The following is a 17440-nucleotide window of genomic DNA, read 5'->3' as shown; positions in this document are numbered from 1 at the left end:
GTTTGGCAAGCTAGGTGTAAAATGTGGAGTGTCCTAGCCAGACATCCCACATGGCCAGTAAGAAGAGGAGACTGAGAAGAAAATTAACGACGCCGAACGAACATTATGGCGGAGATGTCAAATATACCACAAGTGATGGAGTGAAGGGAGGATAAAGACATCAGAGATAGATAGGCAGAAGCGTTCCAGTGTATGCATTCAAACGTTAAACGAGGTTTCATCTGCAGTCTTCTGTAAATGCAACGAAAGATGAAAAACATGAACGACAAGACAGAGTTAGCTGGGTGACTCTGAGGAGAGTAAGAAGAGTTCTCCATTACCCCCAGGTGTTCTGGAGATGCTGTGGGAGGAGGTGGAGAATGATCTTCCGCCACTGCGAGTGAAGTGAGGTGGAATCCGAAGGCGTGAAAACGTTGTGTTTCTGCCCACTGGAGTGGCTGAGGAGCTAACGGGAGAAATCTCCGCCCTCCTCCGGTTGCCTAGATAAGCAAGAGAAGCAGTTGGTTAAAGGTTAGCGATCCCCTTGACAGCTTTACCTGAATGGAACAAAATGACAAACATTGGCGAGAAGAATGTAGACGAGAGAGACCAAGGAGTGAAATGGAAATGGTTTGTGAGTGGGCGGCAGCGGTGGCAGGGGGTATGTTAGGAGGTTCTGCTGGCTGGATGTGAGGATGGAGATGGAGGATGGGGAAGCAATGATTATCATCCAGTAGCTGCAACTGGGTGTCACATGGTGGGTTTTAACGAAAGCGGTGATGATAATGGGACTGGCTTGTCGCAGTGTTTTACCAAGATTGTAACTATTAGCCTCTTCTGCGTCCAGGGCTGGTATTGGTAGAGGGTTGCCCTTCTCCGTTGGACTAGGACGAGCTGTAAGGGGGGGAAAAAACTCATGTACATCCTAAAGGGTTGTCATGTTTGACATTCAGCAACTCCATATTGCTGATCCTTTAGCGTTACCAATTAGAAACAGTTGCTCAGTAACCATAACAATTTGTATGCTACATTTAAAGGTGTGGAACGTGGGTGGTTACCAGTAGGGACCGCCTGCAGTGGAATGACTTCGGTGGGACCAGAATGAGTCCTGCCCAGAGGTGGAAACTGAATTCCAGGTTGGACTTCTGCTTGGGCAAGAATCGCCTTTGGTTGGGATTCAGATTGGGGCAGACTATACGTTGACGTTGACGTTGAAGGGGGTTCGGGTCGGGAAGAAGGGGATGAGACCGAGAAAGGGGATTGAGGCTGCGGTCGGGTCTTACGCAAAGTTTGTGGTAGGGTACTGCTTGTGGTTATTGGATTTTGGCTCTTTGCTGGCTGACCTGGCTGTGTTTTGGGCCAGGACAGAGGTTGTTCCGTGGGGTTTAAAGAACCAGACCAAAAGTTTTTAGATTTTGGGTGAGGCTCTGGGGCGTTTGTTAGTCGAGCATAGGGTTGAAATGTGGTCTGAAAATAAACCATGGGTTGAGACTGTGTTTCGATTTGTCCGTCCGGTGTAGACCGGAGTGGTTGTCTAGGTAAGCTTTGCGTTGTTTGTATTTTGTTTCTCAAAGGTAGGTGTTGCTGTGCCGGTGGAGATGGTTTTGGACGCACCTCAACTGTTTTTGATTGGTGTATGAGCAGTGTTGTTGGATGATGTGGTGTTTCAGGCTGGAGCTGAGGCGGAGATAGGGGTTGTGGCTTTGTCTGGGGTTTTGATTTGGTTTGAGTCTTCTGTGTTGATTGGGTTTCTGTCTGGTGTTTGAGCCAGGATGTTTGATGATAATGGTTTGGAATTGGTGTATAAGTTATGGGCTGCAGAGGTGGCTCCAAATTTGGTTCATGTTGGGGCACAGACTTTGCTTGAGAACCTGGTTGAGATTGTTGGGGTTTGGGCTTGGATTGCAGTGGTGGTTGGTGGAGTTTTTGCAGGGTCGAGGCATGGGATCGGGATGATTGTCCGCCATTTTGCTTTGGGGCTGGTACAGAAGGTGTAGTAGCTGGAGTTTGAAGCAGAGGCGGGAGAATAGGAACTAAGGGGAGCTCACGGGAAAGAGAGATGACAGATTTGGAGAGGCCTCCTCCTAGGTGGTGTATCAGAGAGAGAAGTAAATGTGAATTTGAATAGGCAAAGGCAAGAAACAACTGAACTGATGACGCTTGACTTGGCGTTAACTTACACATTGTCTTCATCAATATTACACAACCATAGGTTTTATTAGTTATTGATTCATTTATTGGTTGTCCCGATAGACTCCACAGAAAGGAAGTTAGAGAAAAATTCCAAAACATAATTTGCAGAACTGATTAAATTAAATCCCAAGCCTAGAATAACGCATGGCCTAAACTGTAAGGCGTACTTGTCAGGGATTTTCAAAGTCCATCATGAGCTTCCATTCCTCTTATTTTCAGCGGCCTATTTTGTGGAGTTTTCTGCTCCTAAAAAAGAGTAGCTATTTGCTTGTCAGGTTTTAAAACCTTTTTCTTAACTTTTCTCAGGCTGTTGCACCTCTCCTGAAGTCCTCTGGTGCCCCCCACGTCAGACTTTGAAAACCACTGGTTTAGGTGTTCTTGACTGCAATGCCAAAGAGTCCTGTGACTAGTCTGGTTTGCATTATGACCTGATTCAGTTGGTTAAATCAAACTACCAAGAAAAAAACAGCAAGGCCCTAAAATCTGTCATTAAAAATGTGTTTTAGCCACCAACCTCTGCCTTATCAAACAGCTGACATCACACATTTAGTGCAAGCTAACCCTTGTAGCTAATTTCATAGGCCAATCGCATCTGTCCAGTCCTTATAAAGAGTCACACAGGTTCTTCTTCAAACAAACTTGAATCACAATTTACCGAATGGCTCTTTGGTGGTCGCAGGCACCACAGGTCCAGGGGTAGACAGGGCTTCCTGTCTAGTAGTTGTGGTGGGAGCTGACAAATATAGTGCATATTAGATCATGTGGAAGTAGGCTTGTTGGTGCAAATGATGCATCGTACACTGAGAACATGAATCCTTAAGGAATTTAAAGGCAAATTTGAGGAGTAACCTACGGAATCCCTGAGATCATACTCCGAAAATGAATTACCAAGAGTTGTAGTTGTTGCTGTTGTTGTTGTTGTTGTCTTTGGGGTTATGTTGCGGGAGAGGGGCAGTCTGCCCTGCGTCCTATTGTGAAGAACTAGCAAAGGCAAAGGACGAGAGGTTAACGGCAAGAAGCCAGCACAGAAGATCAGTTCACCATCCTGCAAAAGAAACTAGAAAGTGAGCTCATTTGTTTATAGTAGTATGTATGGTTGGGAGAAATGCTTTCAGGTGCTGCAAAAAAAAGGAAAAAAAAGAGAGCTTGAGGTAGTTTTGGTTAAGCAAAAACTCTGTAAATACAACATTTTGTACAACAGTTGTTCTCAAACATTTTACACCAAGCTGCTTCCTTCGTGGGATAAGATCGATTTGTATTTGTATATTGTGACACATCCTTTTTTCTTTCCTTTCCCTATTAGAAAATGCCAACCAATGAAGCTCTTCTTCTGCCTAATCCTTTTCAGACATTATGCAAGTGTAAACGTGACGTTCCTTAATGTAACTTGTTCGAAATAAATGAAACCATTACCAGTCTAATTTTATTTGTATTTGCGGTGTTTCTGTGTACCACTGAAAGGGGCCTGCATATCGCCAGTGGTACGCGTGCCACAGTTTGAGAACCACTGTTGCTAAGTCCACGTTGTGTTGTAAGAAAATAGCTCTCCAGTAACTGCATTCTGCAGTAACAATAGACAATATTATATCGTTCCAGTGCACAGACTCAAAGCAGACGTGAGCAAAGAATAGACATTCTATGGACATAAAAATACAAAAATACGTCTTTTACCGAGGGTTTAATTATCTTACCGTGACGAGGGACAAAGGGGAAGTGTGGACCTTGCCCAATGGGTTTCTAGTGGACAAAGACAGAATTTGTCAATCATACATTCATATAAAAACCATCACTGCCAATAGCAGCTCTGAGCATCTCCTTCTGACACAAATGGCTTTACATTGGAACAAACAGCTCTCGAGGTTAGCACGCTACAGTCTGTCTTGGCTTGTCCTGCTCTGGCTGCACTGACGCAGTTTCCATTCAGATGCTGGAAAGAAAATTAATGAGGCAAACAACCCTGAGAATAGCATACGCATACAAAAAAAGAAAAAAGTGAAGTACGACACGTCCCAAGTGAGCGTGTTAATTCTTCCAAATGCGCTGACTGTTCCTGAAGATGTTTATTATGAGCTGAGCTGTTCATTCCCATTACTGTAAACTCAACAACTCACAATACAGCCTGTCCACCTCACTAAGATACTGTACACAATAAGCCCAATATAATAAAACAGTTGAGTTACGATATTGACTACGAATGCTTAGTTTTTAAATTCAGAACTTAGTGTGAGATAGTTTGGGTTGACTCTATAAACTAACACTTTGAGTATTTCCGAACATTTGACACCAAGTATCACCTCATGGTATTTTTGCAGTTTGGATGCTTACCACAGGGCTGATGGGACGTTTGAAGATTTTCCTGATGACTTTCTCTGGAAACAAAAAGTACAATGGTTCTTGGCGTGTAGGCAATTGGCTTGTGGCTTATGATGCAAGTTAAACATTAATAATTAAACTTCAATGCAATTTAGAAAGGGGCCTCAAACCTACAGTACCTTCAACACCCCCTGAGCTGATGTTGTGAATGACCGGCTTGCTCCATGACCCGGTCTTGTCCTTAGAGCTGGGCTGGACACCAAACTCATAAACGGTGTTGGGCTTCAGATTGTCAATGACCGTGTCACTTGTCGGGCAGGTCTGGTAGTTCCACTTCCTATTTCTCTCCCGATAACGCACCGTGTAGTGTCTGGACCAAAAAGATTTTAAGATTTACACCACATGTGATTGTATGCATTATACTTTTAGGGGACTGACTACATTTTAAGCAAGATCTGTTGAAAAACATGGCCGTCATTGAGCAACGTCTTGCTAGGGTCATGGATGGAACTTAACAACTCCTTGTCCATGAGTCATTGACCATTAGTCTAATGATTATAAAAGTTTTAGCATATCTGTATGACATGTGCAGTACAGGCCTTCTCATTCAATGCGTTTTCTTTATTTTCATGACTAGATTCTCACTGAAGGCATCAAAACTATGAATGAACACATGGAACACATGTACTTAACAAAAAAGTGTGAAATAACTCTAAATATGTCGGTAACACTTTACAATAAGGTACACAAAATTACAGTAGTTAATGAGGAACGCACCTACCTAACCCTAACCACTACTCATTAGTCTTTATTAGTTCCTCGGTAATTACTCTAAATTATGTGCCTTAGTTCCTCAGTAACTACTGTACACATTAGTTCCACATTAGTTCTTCATTAGTTCCTCATTAACTAGTCTAAATGTATGTGCCTTAGTCATTAGTTCTTCATTAGTTCTGCATTAGTTCCTCAGTAACTACTGTACACATTAGTTCCTCATTTGTTCTTCATTAGTTCCTCATTAACTAGTCTAAATGTATGTGCCTTAGTCATTAGTTCTTCATTAGTTCTGCATTAGTTCCTCAGTAACTACTGTATTTTTGTCTACCTTATTGTAAAGTGTGACCAATATGTCTTATATTTTAGATTCCTCAAAGTAGCTTTTTTGATAGCGCTGCAAACCCTTGGTGATCTATCAGTGAGCTGCATGAGGTAGTCACCTGAAATGGTTTTCTCTTCACAGGTGTGCCTTGTCAGGGTTACTTAGTGGAGTTTCTTGCCTTATTAACGGGGTTAGGACCATGGGGTTGTGTTGTGTGTCCAAACTTTTGGCCTGTACTGTATGCTAGCATGTTTTCCTCTGTGTTTTGAACACAACCCATAGCTGGTGCCACACATTTTGTGTCATGAGGAAACAGGTCATTAGGTTGTAGATGGAGTTTACTCTTCGAGAAGTTTGGTAACATGTCATGTGATATAATCACACGGACTCAGTTTATTTGCTAACTGTCAGAACAAAAACAAATTTCATTTTGTCTTTGAACATAACTGAAGTTTGCTTAGTAGGTATGAAACGATGTTTTTATTTTTCTCAAGCTGCTCTGCCTCCGCTGAAGTCTTCTGACAGCGCCCACACTTTGAAAAATCATATTCTTTAGTCTCTTTTGGCCTCATTTCTACCAGTTGGTATGGTTCATATCAGTTTAGTACACATTTAGTGTTTCCATTTGTAAAGGTTCCCAAAGACCCGCAGTAAGCCACTTTTCAGAACATGACGATTGCAAACTAACATTGCAAGGTGCAGATGAGTAATATGTACAGTAAGCCTACCCGTCCTCCAGACACTCATTCATGATGTTCCCTTCGTAGGGGGTCTTCAGCAGGGTCCCCCAGGACAGCAGCACTGAGGTGGGCGTCACCGACCCGATGACCAAGTGCAGCGGCTTCTCCAGTTCCACTTTCCCTGCAGATGAATGGTCGTTAACACCCGCGTTTCTTATCTCAATGCCACTTGGACGTAGATTATAGAATCGTCACCTGTGCAATGCTTTTTGACGTCGTTCGTTGGAATGGACTGGACAGCTATCAGGTACTTGGGCTCGGCATCTTAAAAGCAAAACACTTAGTTTGGCTTAAGAAAACACACGTATTTTGTACATGCATGCTAGTCGCCTCACCAAACTCAGTCTCGTAAGGCTGTCCGTTCTCCGGCAGGGGAATGAACTGTTTGGAGAACATGCTGCTGCCGTAGCCCAGGATGTAGCCTTCCAGCTTGCTGTCGGTGTTGGGGCGAACAAACTTCATCACAATGGTGTCGCCTGTGGCGTTGATACGCACCTTCATGTTCTGGCGTCTGACTGGTAATATAAGAGAGAACAAGATTACCATCGTATGAACCCGAATATAAAAAGACCTTTTTGGAAGAATCTTTTTTTTTTTTTATCAAGTGAAGTATCAACTGGTAGTAGATTACAGAAAAATTAAAAGTTTCTTTAATGACTTAAAATTACCATCACAACTCCTCCTCTGTTGTTTGCTAACTTGCTAACAAATTTGGGATACTTTTTTCCAGCGGGTCAGTGTGTCTCTCTACATCACTGGTATGTGTGAGTGATTGGGAGAAAAGCTCTCACTGTCTTGCGGAGAAAATGGTTTGACGGCCGCCACCCGGTAGTTTGCATGTATAATTTTCTTGACGTTGACTATAAGACGACCGTATTATAAGAAAACACTGTCTTATATTGGGATCAATGTGATCATTTTGTCGTTCATGTGGTATTTGATCTATGGAAAGTTTGTTTACCCATGCGGATACTTACAGGTTGCATAAAAAGTAACAAATGAAAGAAAACAAGGAACTTTTTCAGACATTTTTCTTGGGGAAAAAGTAACATCAATTCCAGTATTTCATTGTGGCTTCTATAGATTACAAATTGATTGTACTGTAAGTGTAAAGAAGGTCTCTAAAATGTAGAAACATGACAGCCAAAACCGCTATTATGAAATGATATAAGCTTTTTATATTCCAAACCAACCATTAATAATGGACTCTGGTTGAATTATTCGCTCGTTCATTTCATCGCATGACTCATACATGGCACAGTCAACATTGGATTATCTTGGGTCATGTCAGAAGCGAGCTAATTTAGCACAGGCATTGATGATTGAAGCTCCTCATAATGCTCGGATGAGTGAATCTGGGTCATCAATCTGATTTATGACTGAAGGTTGAATTATACATCAAAACACTGACAGCCTTGACTTATAAATTATCAGCATGACTTCTGCGTGGATTTTTTTTTTCATTTTCGAGGGGGGGGGGGATTGTTGGTCTGCCCTCCTCCATCTTCTCCAAATCAACGTTGACAACATAGCAATTAGTGGATTTTATGGTCTTTCAATGAGCACTGGAGTGACAGATGAGCCTGTAGGGGCTTTAACCTCCATCCTTTGTAGTTAAGACTATAAACAATAACCTCTCCAAAGCACATGTCTTTGGCTTCCAGCTCAGCACGAAATGAAATAGTGGAACTTTGCATGCCGAATAAAGTCAGCATCTGCCAGACACCACTTGCAAACAGAGAAGGGGGAAGCCCTGGATTTGAAAAATACCCCCTTTGCTTTTCCAGCTATGTGTTCCCTGTGAAAAAACTCAATCCAAAGCATTTGTACTTGCTTCTCCCATCAATATTTCCTACAAAAGCACAAGTGAGATTGGCTGGGGAAGTAGGAAACATCATGAAACCTCTGGCCGCTTTTTTTTTTTTTTTTAATCCAGTACAAGCAAACACTGGCTCGGACCTGAGAGCATTTGGCTCGCAAAGGCCACTTAGGAACTGTTTAGACTTATCAATATTTCCAGAGTACGGTGATTAAATCTTGGTGCTCTGATCATCCATCAGCTACAGCACTCACTTTGTTGCAGTTTGCTCTTGGGTCTCCCTAAACCCCCTGCTGGATGGTGCCCAAATTGCATCGCAATTTTATCACAGCTCCCCATAGAATTTCACTGGCCAATCCTTCAAGCCCCCTAAACTTCATCATTCGCCTTAATCGTTGGAGCTTTAGTATGGTTTTTTTGTGTCAACACTGTCAATCCCCAAATATGTGGACACTCCATCTAAATTATGTTTGTCTCAGTGGAGCATTTGCAGCTGCTACATTCTAGATTTACTTCAGAATCTCATAAAAAATTAGGTGATTCGTCAGTCTCTTTTACATTGGGATCCCGCAAAATACCTGTAGATGCATCAAAACCGCAACTGAGCCTTGGCTTTTTACAACAGAAACCAGCAAAGGCAGCCTCTGGTGTGACGTATAAAATACATGTCATACAGCGACAGTTGCTTATAGCACAGGGCGGGACATGTAAGCGTTGAGGGTGTCATGTCTTTCCTGTGTTCTGTTTAACACAGGTGCTGCTCCCCCCTCTGTGGCGGCTCTGTTACTACTCTGATATTGACGGAACAACTTTGTTCCCTGATTTCCTGTCAGTGTCACTTACACAGGAGGTCTTCGGCCACCGATCTGTGAAAAACTTTCAGAAGCAATGATTTTAAAACAACTTTTTTTAAAAAATAAAATGATCACATCGAATTTTATGTAAATGCATATCAATTTAGCCAGTAAGGGTGATTATTTTATACCAAAAATAATATTCCATACATTCCGGACTATTGAGCGCACCTGAATTTACTGCACACACCAAACGTAAAGAGCAAAAAAATGTTGTGCATATTTAGGCCACACTTGTGAATAAGCAGCAGGTGTCAAGCAGAAGCTGTAGTAATTCTACACTTGATCAAACGTAACAAGGATTTGTCAGATCAAAACGACACAATTGCTGCATTAGACTTCAAATCATGTGATATTAGCTTCTGTTGCAGAAATGCAGTACTTTCTGTTTCAGCACTCTAAACTTCATGGGATCTGTAGTTCTTTGAGCCATAAATCAGCCGCATCATTGTTTAAGACGCGGAGTTCAAAGCGCGGCCTATTGGAAATTATGGTACAAAGACATCTATTTTATTCTGATGTTGCAGTTGCAAAAAGGAAACAAAGCTTTCTCATTGGGTGCTTGCTGAAAAACTTGGCCACTATTCAGGATAATAGGGAGACAGGAAAGACGATGATTCTTAAAATATGATTTGTTGCTTCCATGCAAATGAGTTTTCATTGTGTTTCGTCATTTTGAGTTACAGTTAAAAGGAACCATCCAGAAGTTTCCACAATGGCACTGAACGTGTTGTTGCTAACCCCGTAAGACTAGATGTCCGGCGACTACCAAGCAATGGATGCTAAAGACACACCGCCTGCCACCCACACACCTAACAACAATGTTATATTCTCTCTGGTAAACAAACTCCAGCTTCAAGCCGATGGTGAGTCTGTATTCATTTTGTGTTTTTAATTTCATGTTGTTTTTATCTTTGTTTTGTGCACAATAACAAATATAATTAACTAGTCACTGATCAACGTGCGACATTAGACAATAAACAAAGGCCCAGAATCCACTAAACCTTGTGATCATCTGTAAGCAGGAAGAGGTCATGCTGTTGGCTTGAAAAGCAGAAACACCCTCAAACTGGAGACACACACTTGGCTCCAGAGAGGGACGTTATCTGGTGGTGATGCATGAACCTCTGGGAAAGGGAGTTGACAAAACACCAAACTCACGTCACCGTTCAACCACAGTGTTAAATGATTGTTCAAATGTTAAAACGCATCGGTGCTTTGGTCCCACGCTGGTTTATTGTGTGGTGCTATCAAACCAGCAATGAGCATCAGAGATTACATAAAGTACACTGATGACTGATGTAGAGATATGCAGTACAGTATAGCGGATTGTTGTTCGAAAAGAATTCCAAAGAGGTTTTGTGGTCATGTTAGGAGGTCAGAACATCACATCTGCTCTCACAAATACACTCAATGAGGGTCTATAAACTCTTTATACTGCCCAACAAACCATATCACCTACACGCGTGAGCATTTTCAATCAATTACACGGAGCCGTCCTCGAGGATGAAACGGTGGATAGAAGATTTGGGTCTGTGTGGAACCAGATGTTTTATGGCCGTCTCCATTCAGGGCAGTGAAGTGTGAAGAATCTTGCTGAAGCTTGTGCCAGCTAGCGCACAGATGGTTGAAGATCATCTAGGCTGCGTTCACACTTGAGGTTCTACACTAAGGTTTGGACCAAACATAGAAAAAAAAGAAACCATGTGCACTCTTTGGTATAGTTCACTTAGCGTTCACACTGGCATTTTTGTCATGAGATCAAAAGCTGCACAGTAAGAGTCATATGCATAAAGTAAGGACTTTTATGACATTATTGTGTGATGAAACTCAAATATTCCTAAGCAAAATGCTATCTGCTAGGTTCAGTGCATAAGTTATTCTTATATTCGGCTATATGGACCAGCTTAGACTTTACAAAACACTTCTAAAATATACTTTTAAAGAACACAGTTGTCTCACACACAGAGAACGAGAGCATGGCAGAGAGGCAACACTTCCAATGCATTTTCTCTTACATATTTGTCAGTTCTACATGCTTTTTGCTGTCATTTTAAAACTAGTGCATGTCTTTGGTTTGTGTAGAATTCACATCCACCTAACTGCACTAGAGTTCACTTGAAAGCGGACCGAGACCCCTCTCTCGAGCGGTCTCAGTCCACTTGTTTGGTGCACATATGAGCACGTTAACCCTAGACCAAACAAACCGTATTAGCGGAGCAAACAACTGAAGCAGAGCTTAAAACTGAGTGATGGGTCTTGTCCCAGTGCAAGTGAGCCCTAGTGCGGTTCCGTTCACAAGAGCTCATATGTGAACGCTACATGGGCCAGTGTTGAAATAACAGCAAAAATCATGCAGAAATTACAAATATGTAAGAGAAAATGTGTTGCAAAGGTTGTGTTTTTGCTTTGCTCGCTCCTGCTCTGTGTGTGTGAGTGTGTGTGTGTGTGAGACGACACTCTTCAAAAGTATAGTGGAACCTCGGTTAGCGTGCGCCAAGGTTAGCGTGTTTTTGGTCAATGTTGAAGATTTACGCTATAAATGTGCCTCGGTTAACGTACAATGTGGCGCGCGTCTTGTTCTTAATACACTGTGTGAGTCCAACCGTGTTCTTAATGTATTTTTGTCACAAAGCGTCCTTGTTGGCATCCTTCACTTGCTAACAAAATGGCAAGCTGTCGACCGTCTATGATGTCACCAGCGGTTGACTCTCAAAAATGTTAACACAAAACAGTTTTTTAGTTTTACAATTATAGTTTTACATCCACAAAACACTTCTAAATGACTAAAGAAAGGGTGAAATGAGCACTCAAGGTTAATTGTACCTTCATCAAAGACGTGTTTGTTCCCAAAGACACGATTGGGAACACCTTCTTCTACAACACCACCTTCGTGTTTTGTCAGGAGTTATTTGTTGAATTCAATAGTGTTTCCCACCTTTTTCATACAAATGTTGGCAACTGCAACTGTCTTTGGCTTCATTTGGGGTTATTGAGGTGAATAACACTATTGAATTAAAGAAATAACACCAAAATAGGAAGGTGATGTTGAACAGTCACGTCAAGAACCACGTCTTCAGTGAAGGTAAAAGTTACCCTCAATGCTCATTTATCCCTTTCATTCATCATTTATATGTATTTACAGGATATGCATTTGGAATTGTTTTATGCATGTAAAACTATAAAAACGTGTTTGTGCATTCTGGAACAGATTTATTGGATTTTCATTATTTCGTATGGGGAAAATTGATTCGGTTAGCATCTATTTTGGTTAGCGTCGGACCTTCTGGAAAGTTTTAATGACGCTAACCAAGGTGCCACTTATATTTTAGAAGTTTTTAGTGGAATCACGCACTGGTAAATATCACAAAATATGAAAATAACCATTTTGGTTTGGATTTGAGTTGTGTCATGGAATATGTCACAAAAGCTGTCCAATCAAGTCTTGACTTTATGCAGATGTTCTTTACTGTGCCGTGGCAAAAATACCAGCGTGAACACTAAGTGGGCCGCACCAAAGTGCACACCAAGTATCGTTTACCCACCCACTAGCGTGAACGCAACCTGAGATAGCGAGCGGCTCATATGACCTATATTAGCTGAAATGGGAATTTGTGTAACAATCCAGCCTCGCATGATTAGGTTTGTGGGGGGGACGCCAGGAGGTCTCACCACGCTCCAAGGGTTGTACTTTCTTCTCTAGTCTTGGCGGCCTGCATGCTGCTTTCACACTTTTACGAATCCTTTTGGGTGAATTTGATGGAGCAACAGATGGTTTTTCTTCCCCCAATGGCATTCCTCTATCCAAAATGTGGAAGTGGCCATCTTTCCTTCATCTTCATGATGCTCTTGTTTCCGCCAGTTCATCCTCTGTATCCGCAACCCTTCATCTGTCATTGCTGTCTTCATATTTCTATCTCCATCATTCCTCTCCTGCGTGATATGTGGTTTTGTTTTGGTGGGATTCAAGACAGTTTTGTTTTTATGGTTCTAATGTAGGTCAATCATAAATTATTCCTTGTTGTGAAAGTGAACACAGTGATGTCACACTTTGTTTTCTGGGATACCGTGGTTTAAGTTTTTGGATGTCAGCGATAAGTGACTATATTTGGACTAGAGGGATGGCGTTGGATGGATGCACATGTCCTCTTGTAGCATGTGTTAAACCGTAGACTGTTTTTAGATAAGTTGTCATACATTTGGGTATCACATTTCAGGAAGACCTGTCATGGCAGTATATCTTCTCAAGGTAAATACTATAGAAAGTAGATTTTACTATACTTTAAAGTAGTGAAAACACAGCTTGTCCAGCAGTATAGATGTGCTATCCTATCCACTAAGATGAGTCAACACACGGTCGTATGTATAACTAGCTGGCAACACAAGTGAGCAGCAAGATAATTGTGTCATGGTGGTGGAAGCGTCATGGTCTGGGCCGTATGACTGCTGCCATCCACTGTGGTTTATTGAGGGGAAGATGAATACTTGGATCAACTCTAAAGTAGTCAGTGTACAGCTTGCATACATCAGTATAGATTTTTTGGTCCACCGAAAATGAGTCGGGCCGCACGGTGGCCTAGTGGTTAGCATGTTGGCCACAATTGAATCTCCGTTGGGCATTTCTGTGTGGAGTTTGCATGTTCTCCCCGTGCGTGCGCGGGATTTCCTCCGGGTACTCCGGTTTCCTCCCACATACCAAAAACATGCATGTTAGGTTCATTGGCGACTCGAAATTGTCCGTAGGTATGTACAGGGTGTACCCCGCCTCTTGCCCGAAGTCAGCTGGGATAGGCTCCAGCATACCCGCGACCCTACTGAGGATAAGTGGCATGGATGGAAAATGAGTCGACACACAGCTGGCAACACAAGTGAGTACACGTCACAGTCAGTATGTCCAAATTGTATCCTTGGTGTGAATATTTAGCGTGAGCACCATTGTTATCGAGCACTACCTTAATGTGGGATGAATGTGGGATTTTACAAAAGCGTCACAGGTTATTACTGGAATCCTCTTCTACTCCTCCATGATGGCATCACTGGCGGAGCTGGTGGATGTTAGACGTCTTGCACTCCTCCACCTGCATTCCTTCCACTTGAAGATGTCCGACAGGTGCTCAGTTGGGTTGAGGTGTGGAGGAGACATACTTGACCACTCCATCACCTTCAGCTTCCTCAGGAAGGTCATCTTAGATGTGTGTTTATTATTATTATTATTATTATTATTATTATTATCATGTATTACAGTTTGTGCTGGAATGTCACAGCACATGGAATTTCCCTTAATAAACCGCAGTTCCCCCAGTTGTCGGTGGGATTCGTGCAACCCCAGACCATGACACTGCCACCACCAAGAAGCAGTTATTATATTGGTACCCACTCGTCACTGTGTCGCCAGCTGTTTATATGATAATGACTGTGTTGTTATTTACAGGGCATAGTAAACCCATGCTGTGCTACAAAGCTGTACAGACTACTCTGTGATATAGCCAAGTTTTCTTTCTGTAATATCCTCCCTCCCTCGAGAAAATATGCGGTTAGAAAAATGCTTTCTGAAATGTGCGGGGTGTACAGCTTGCTGCAAAACTCTTTAAAAATGAACAGACTTTATTACATAATGCGTGTGATGTCAAAACCAGATGTTGGATCCAAGAAACACAAATTTAAAAAAACCAAAAACATCACACGCCAAAACTGCACACCGTGACTTATCCTCAAGCCAAGTTCCTCTAGCAAGTGGACTTGAACACATAAATGCAGCATGACTTTCAATAGCTTTGAGTGACTTCGTGCAATACAATACTGAAAAATGGTGCGTTTACCTAAATTGCCAATCAGCGACTCAATTATATAATCTTCTGTTAACAGCCTGTTGGACAGGGAGGGAGGGAAGGAGAGGGGTGCCTACAGGTTTCATGTTCAAAATGGTGATAAAATGTTGCAGAAGGGAGACAAATTGTAAAAAATATTTCTGTAAAATATTGGTGATCATCTGTCATCTGTGCTGCTGGGAACAGCTGTGGTTGTGTTTGTGGATACTTTGATTTTTAAAGTCCCATCGTCCTGCGGTGACCGTTTCGGGAATTTCAACCCGTGAGGTTGTCTGCAAGTTTAACCTCTCACCCCATAGCCTGAGGGACACCTTTGAGTAACAACCTGAAACGGACCTGTGACATTTAACAGCTGTAAAAAAACCCATTGATAGGGTTTCCCATCAAGGCCACTTAAAAGAGAAGAATGGAAGAAACTCCTGTAGGGATGATGCTCAGAATCACGTAAGTATAAGAGGTGTGTTCGTAGTCTGATTTCATGGTACAGAACATTTGGTACGCTACAGGGGCGTACATTAAGTTAGGGACAGGAAGTGTAACTACTCTGTAAACAAAGACTAGCAGGAGTCCTGGTTAGCGATAGCGCCAAGGAGAAGCCGGAGCTGGAAAGCGCTTTTCTGTCACTAAAGTCTCCTATTTAGTAACACTCGGCCTTCCCAGTGAAATACGTAAACGGACAAAGAGGAGTCGATAAGCAGTGTGCCGACATTGTTCAGTATAGATGGAGAAGGTCGCGATAAGGTGGAACTATAAATGCTGCATTTCAGCCAATAAGGAACTTGCATTTACTAAAAATGACATAATAATTCAGACTGTTCAAAGTGTTAGACTTTTTGGAGTTTTCGTTTAAAGGTTTTGCGTTTTGTTTACGTATTGCACCCAAAATGACTTTAAAACGGAGCTATGTATCAAACGGTGACTATAGCTATACTTAGTTAGTATTGAAGGTGCAATTCAAGGACGTTCTACCAATCACAGGTGGAATCTCAATCTCAGGACAAACAGGACCAAACATTGGTTGGTCTGAGCTTACATCACTTAGCCAGATACCACCAAGACATAAGACAGGCAGACATGTCTTACCTCGGCTTCTCCGTGGCGTAGAGGGACCAGACAGAACCAGTCCGGAGATGAAGACCACCAGGAGGAGGACCAGAAAGCCGTGCGAGTGCCGCTGCATCCTTATCATACTTGCTGTTCTCAGTCTTGGAAGATGAATGGAGCAAGATGTGGTGTCACTTGGCTTGCTGGAGAGTCTCTGGAGAAGCTTCTAGGACTAGTGCAGCACACTTGACTGGACGTTTTGGATGCTCCTGCACCTTCTATACCTCCCTGATGGAGGGGAGGGGTCAGAGGGAGGCTTTCTCTAGAAAAGGAGTTTGGCTAAACCTCCCACCCTTCTCCTCGTTCACCCCCCACTTCCCGCTTATTCTTGGTGTGTCCTCACCAATTCTGCTTTCCATCTGCAGCAGAGGCCCTCCGACACCAGTCATTGTTTTCATTCTCCTTCCTGTTCTGATTGTTTGCGTGTGTGTGTGCGTGTGTGTGTGTGTGTGTGCGTGCGTGCGTGCGTGCGTGCGTGCGTGCGTGTGTGTGTGTGTGTGTGTTTGTATGCACAGTAATATTCAGAAAACACATCATCTAAGTTGAAAGTCAGCATACAGTAGATGCTTATAGTCAAGTCCAGATGTGTTGTTTTACCGAATGAGCGATTTGAGGGTGGGAGGTTAGGTGCCTGGAGGCCGACCAGCAGGCCTTTGGTCACAGGTCACATTCTTAACGGTTTGGCCATGGCTGACAAATTGGTCGTTTAAAGTTTTTGGTAGAAAGACTGGGGGGTAAGAGTGTATATCAAGACCAAATGGCGGCATCATAGAGTAGGAATTTTAAAGTGGTTGGGTGCCAGCTTGTGACGGCACGGGGCTGGTGTGTGGATGGTTCTACTCCTGCTGGAAAGTCAAAGAAAATGTAATTTTGCAGTGGTACAAGAGTGAGATACTAATGTGATTCTTAAGGGGTGTCATGGGACCCTTGAGCAAGGGGACAGAAGTCACCCTTATCTCCTTTAAAGGCCCCATATGGTAGTACTTTTCACCAATTAAAAATCAGTGTCAGAGGTCTCACAGTAGTGTGTTGGAAGTGTGTTGCCTTGATGTTGGAAGTAAGACTGGCTTAAATTGCTTTTAGTAAGCCCTGCTTGGAACAAACATTTTGTGTGTCTGTGGCAATCTGCAGTCACCTTCTCTACGGCCTATACCATTTAGTGATGTTCCCAAACTGTGATGGGTACATCCGTATTGGCATGGTTTTGTGACCCAAGGGCGGCAGAAGGAATAGCCCAAATGAACCAAAACATTCCAACAAGATACTACGACTTTCATGTCTATGTGCAACCGCCAAGGCAATTTGGAAGCGCCTTTGAAGGAGTCTGATCCAGCATTGTGCACAGGCCTCCTGGTTTGGCTCCCAGCAGTGGCAAATAAACACACACTGAGTCAGCTTTTTTGGGAGTCCAAAAATCGTTAAGGCCTACCATTATATTCCACGGAAACATTGTCTCTCATCATGCGGGCTATAAATAAATTCTCGCTAATGCCAGAAAGACACACTACGGG

At 42.7% G+C, this 17440-nt stretch overlaps 1 protein-coding gene across 4 annotated transcripts in view; it reads right to left on the bottom strand.

Moving 5' to 3' along the window:
- The window catches only part of LOC129187191 (target of Nesh-SH3), a 32617-nt gene extending 16477 nt beyond the window's left edge, over positions 1-16140 (bottom strand). The window contains exons 1-12 of one of the 4 annotated variants that reach the window (XM_054786067.1): positions 15909-16140; positions 6660-6839; positions 6520-6588; positions 6313-6445; positions 4665-4855; positions 4498-4541; positions 3864-3909; positions 3061-3153; positions 2828-2905; positions 1038-2063; positions 793-873; positions 321-479 (exon numbers count right to left, since the gene is read on the bottom strand). In XM_054786067.1, coding sequence (XP_054642042.1) covers positions 321-479; positions 793-873; positions 1038-2063; positions 2828-2905; positions 3061-3153; positions 3864-3909; positions 4498-4541; positions 4665-4855; positions 6313-6445; positions 6520-6588; positions 6660-6839; positions 15909-16014 — 2206 coding nt within the window. In that variant the 5' untranslated portion in view covers positions 16015-16140. The remainder of the gene's footprint in view (positions 1-320; positions 480-792; positions 874-1037; positions 2064-2827; positions 2906-3060; positions 3154-3863; positions 3910-4497; positions 4542-4664; positions 4856-6312; positions 6446-6519; positions 6589-6659; positions 6840-15908) is intronic. The other 3 variants (XM_054786068.1, XM_054786069.1, XM_054786070.1) reach the window with 3 other exon arrangements.
- Positions 16141-17440: the final 1300 nt, after the last annotated feature.

The sequence above is a fragment of the Dunckerocampus dactyliophorus genome, chromosome 9 (assembly GCF_027744805.1).
Source record: "Dunckerocampus dactyliophorus isolate RoL2022-P2 chromosome 9, RoL_Ddac_1.1, whole genome shotgun sequence".
NCBI lineage: Eukaryota > Metazoa > Chordata > Actinopteri > Syngnathiformes > Syngnathidae > Dunckerocampus > Dunckerocampus dactyliophorus.
This window is presented reverse-complemented; position numbering and strand designations above follow the sequence as displayed.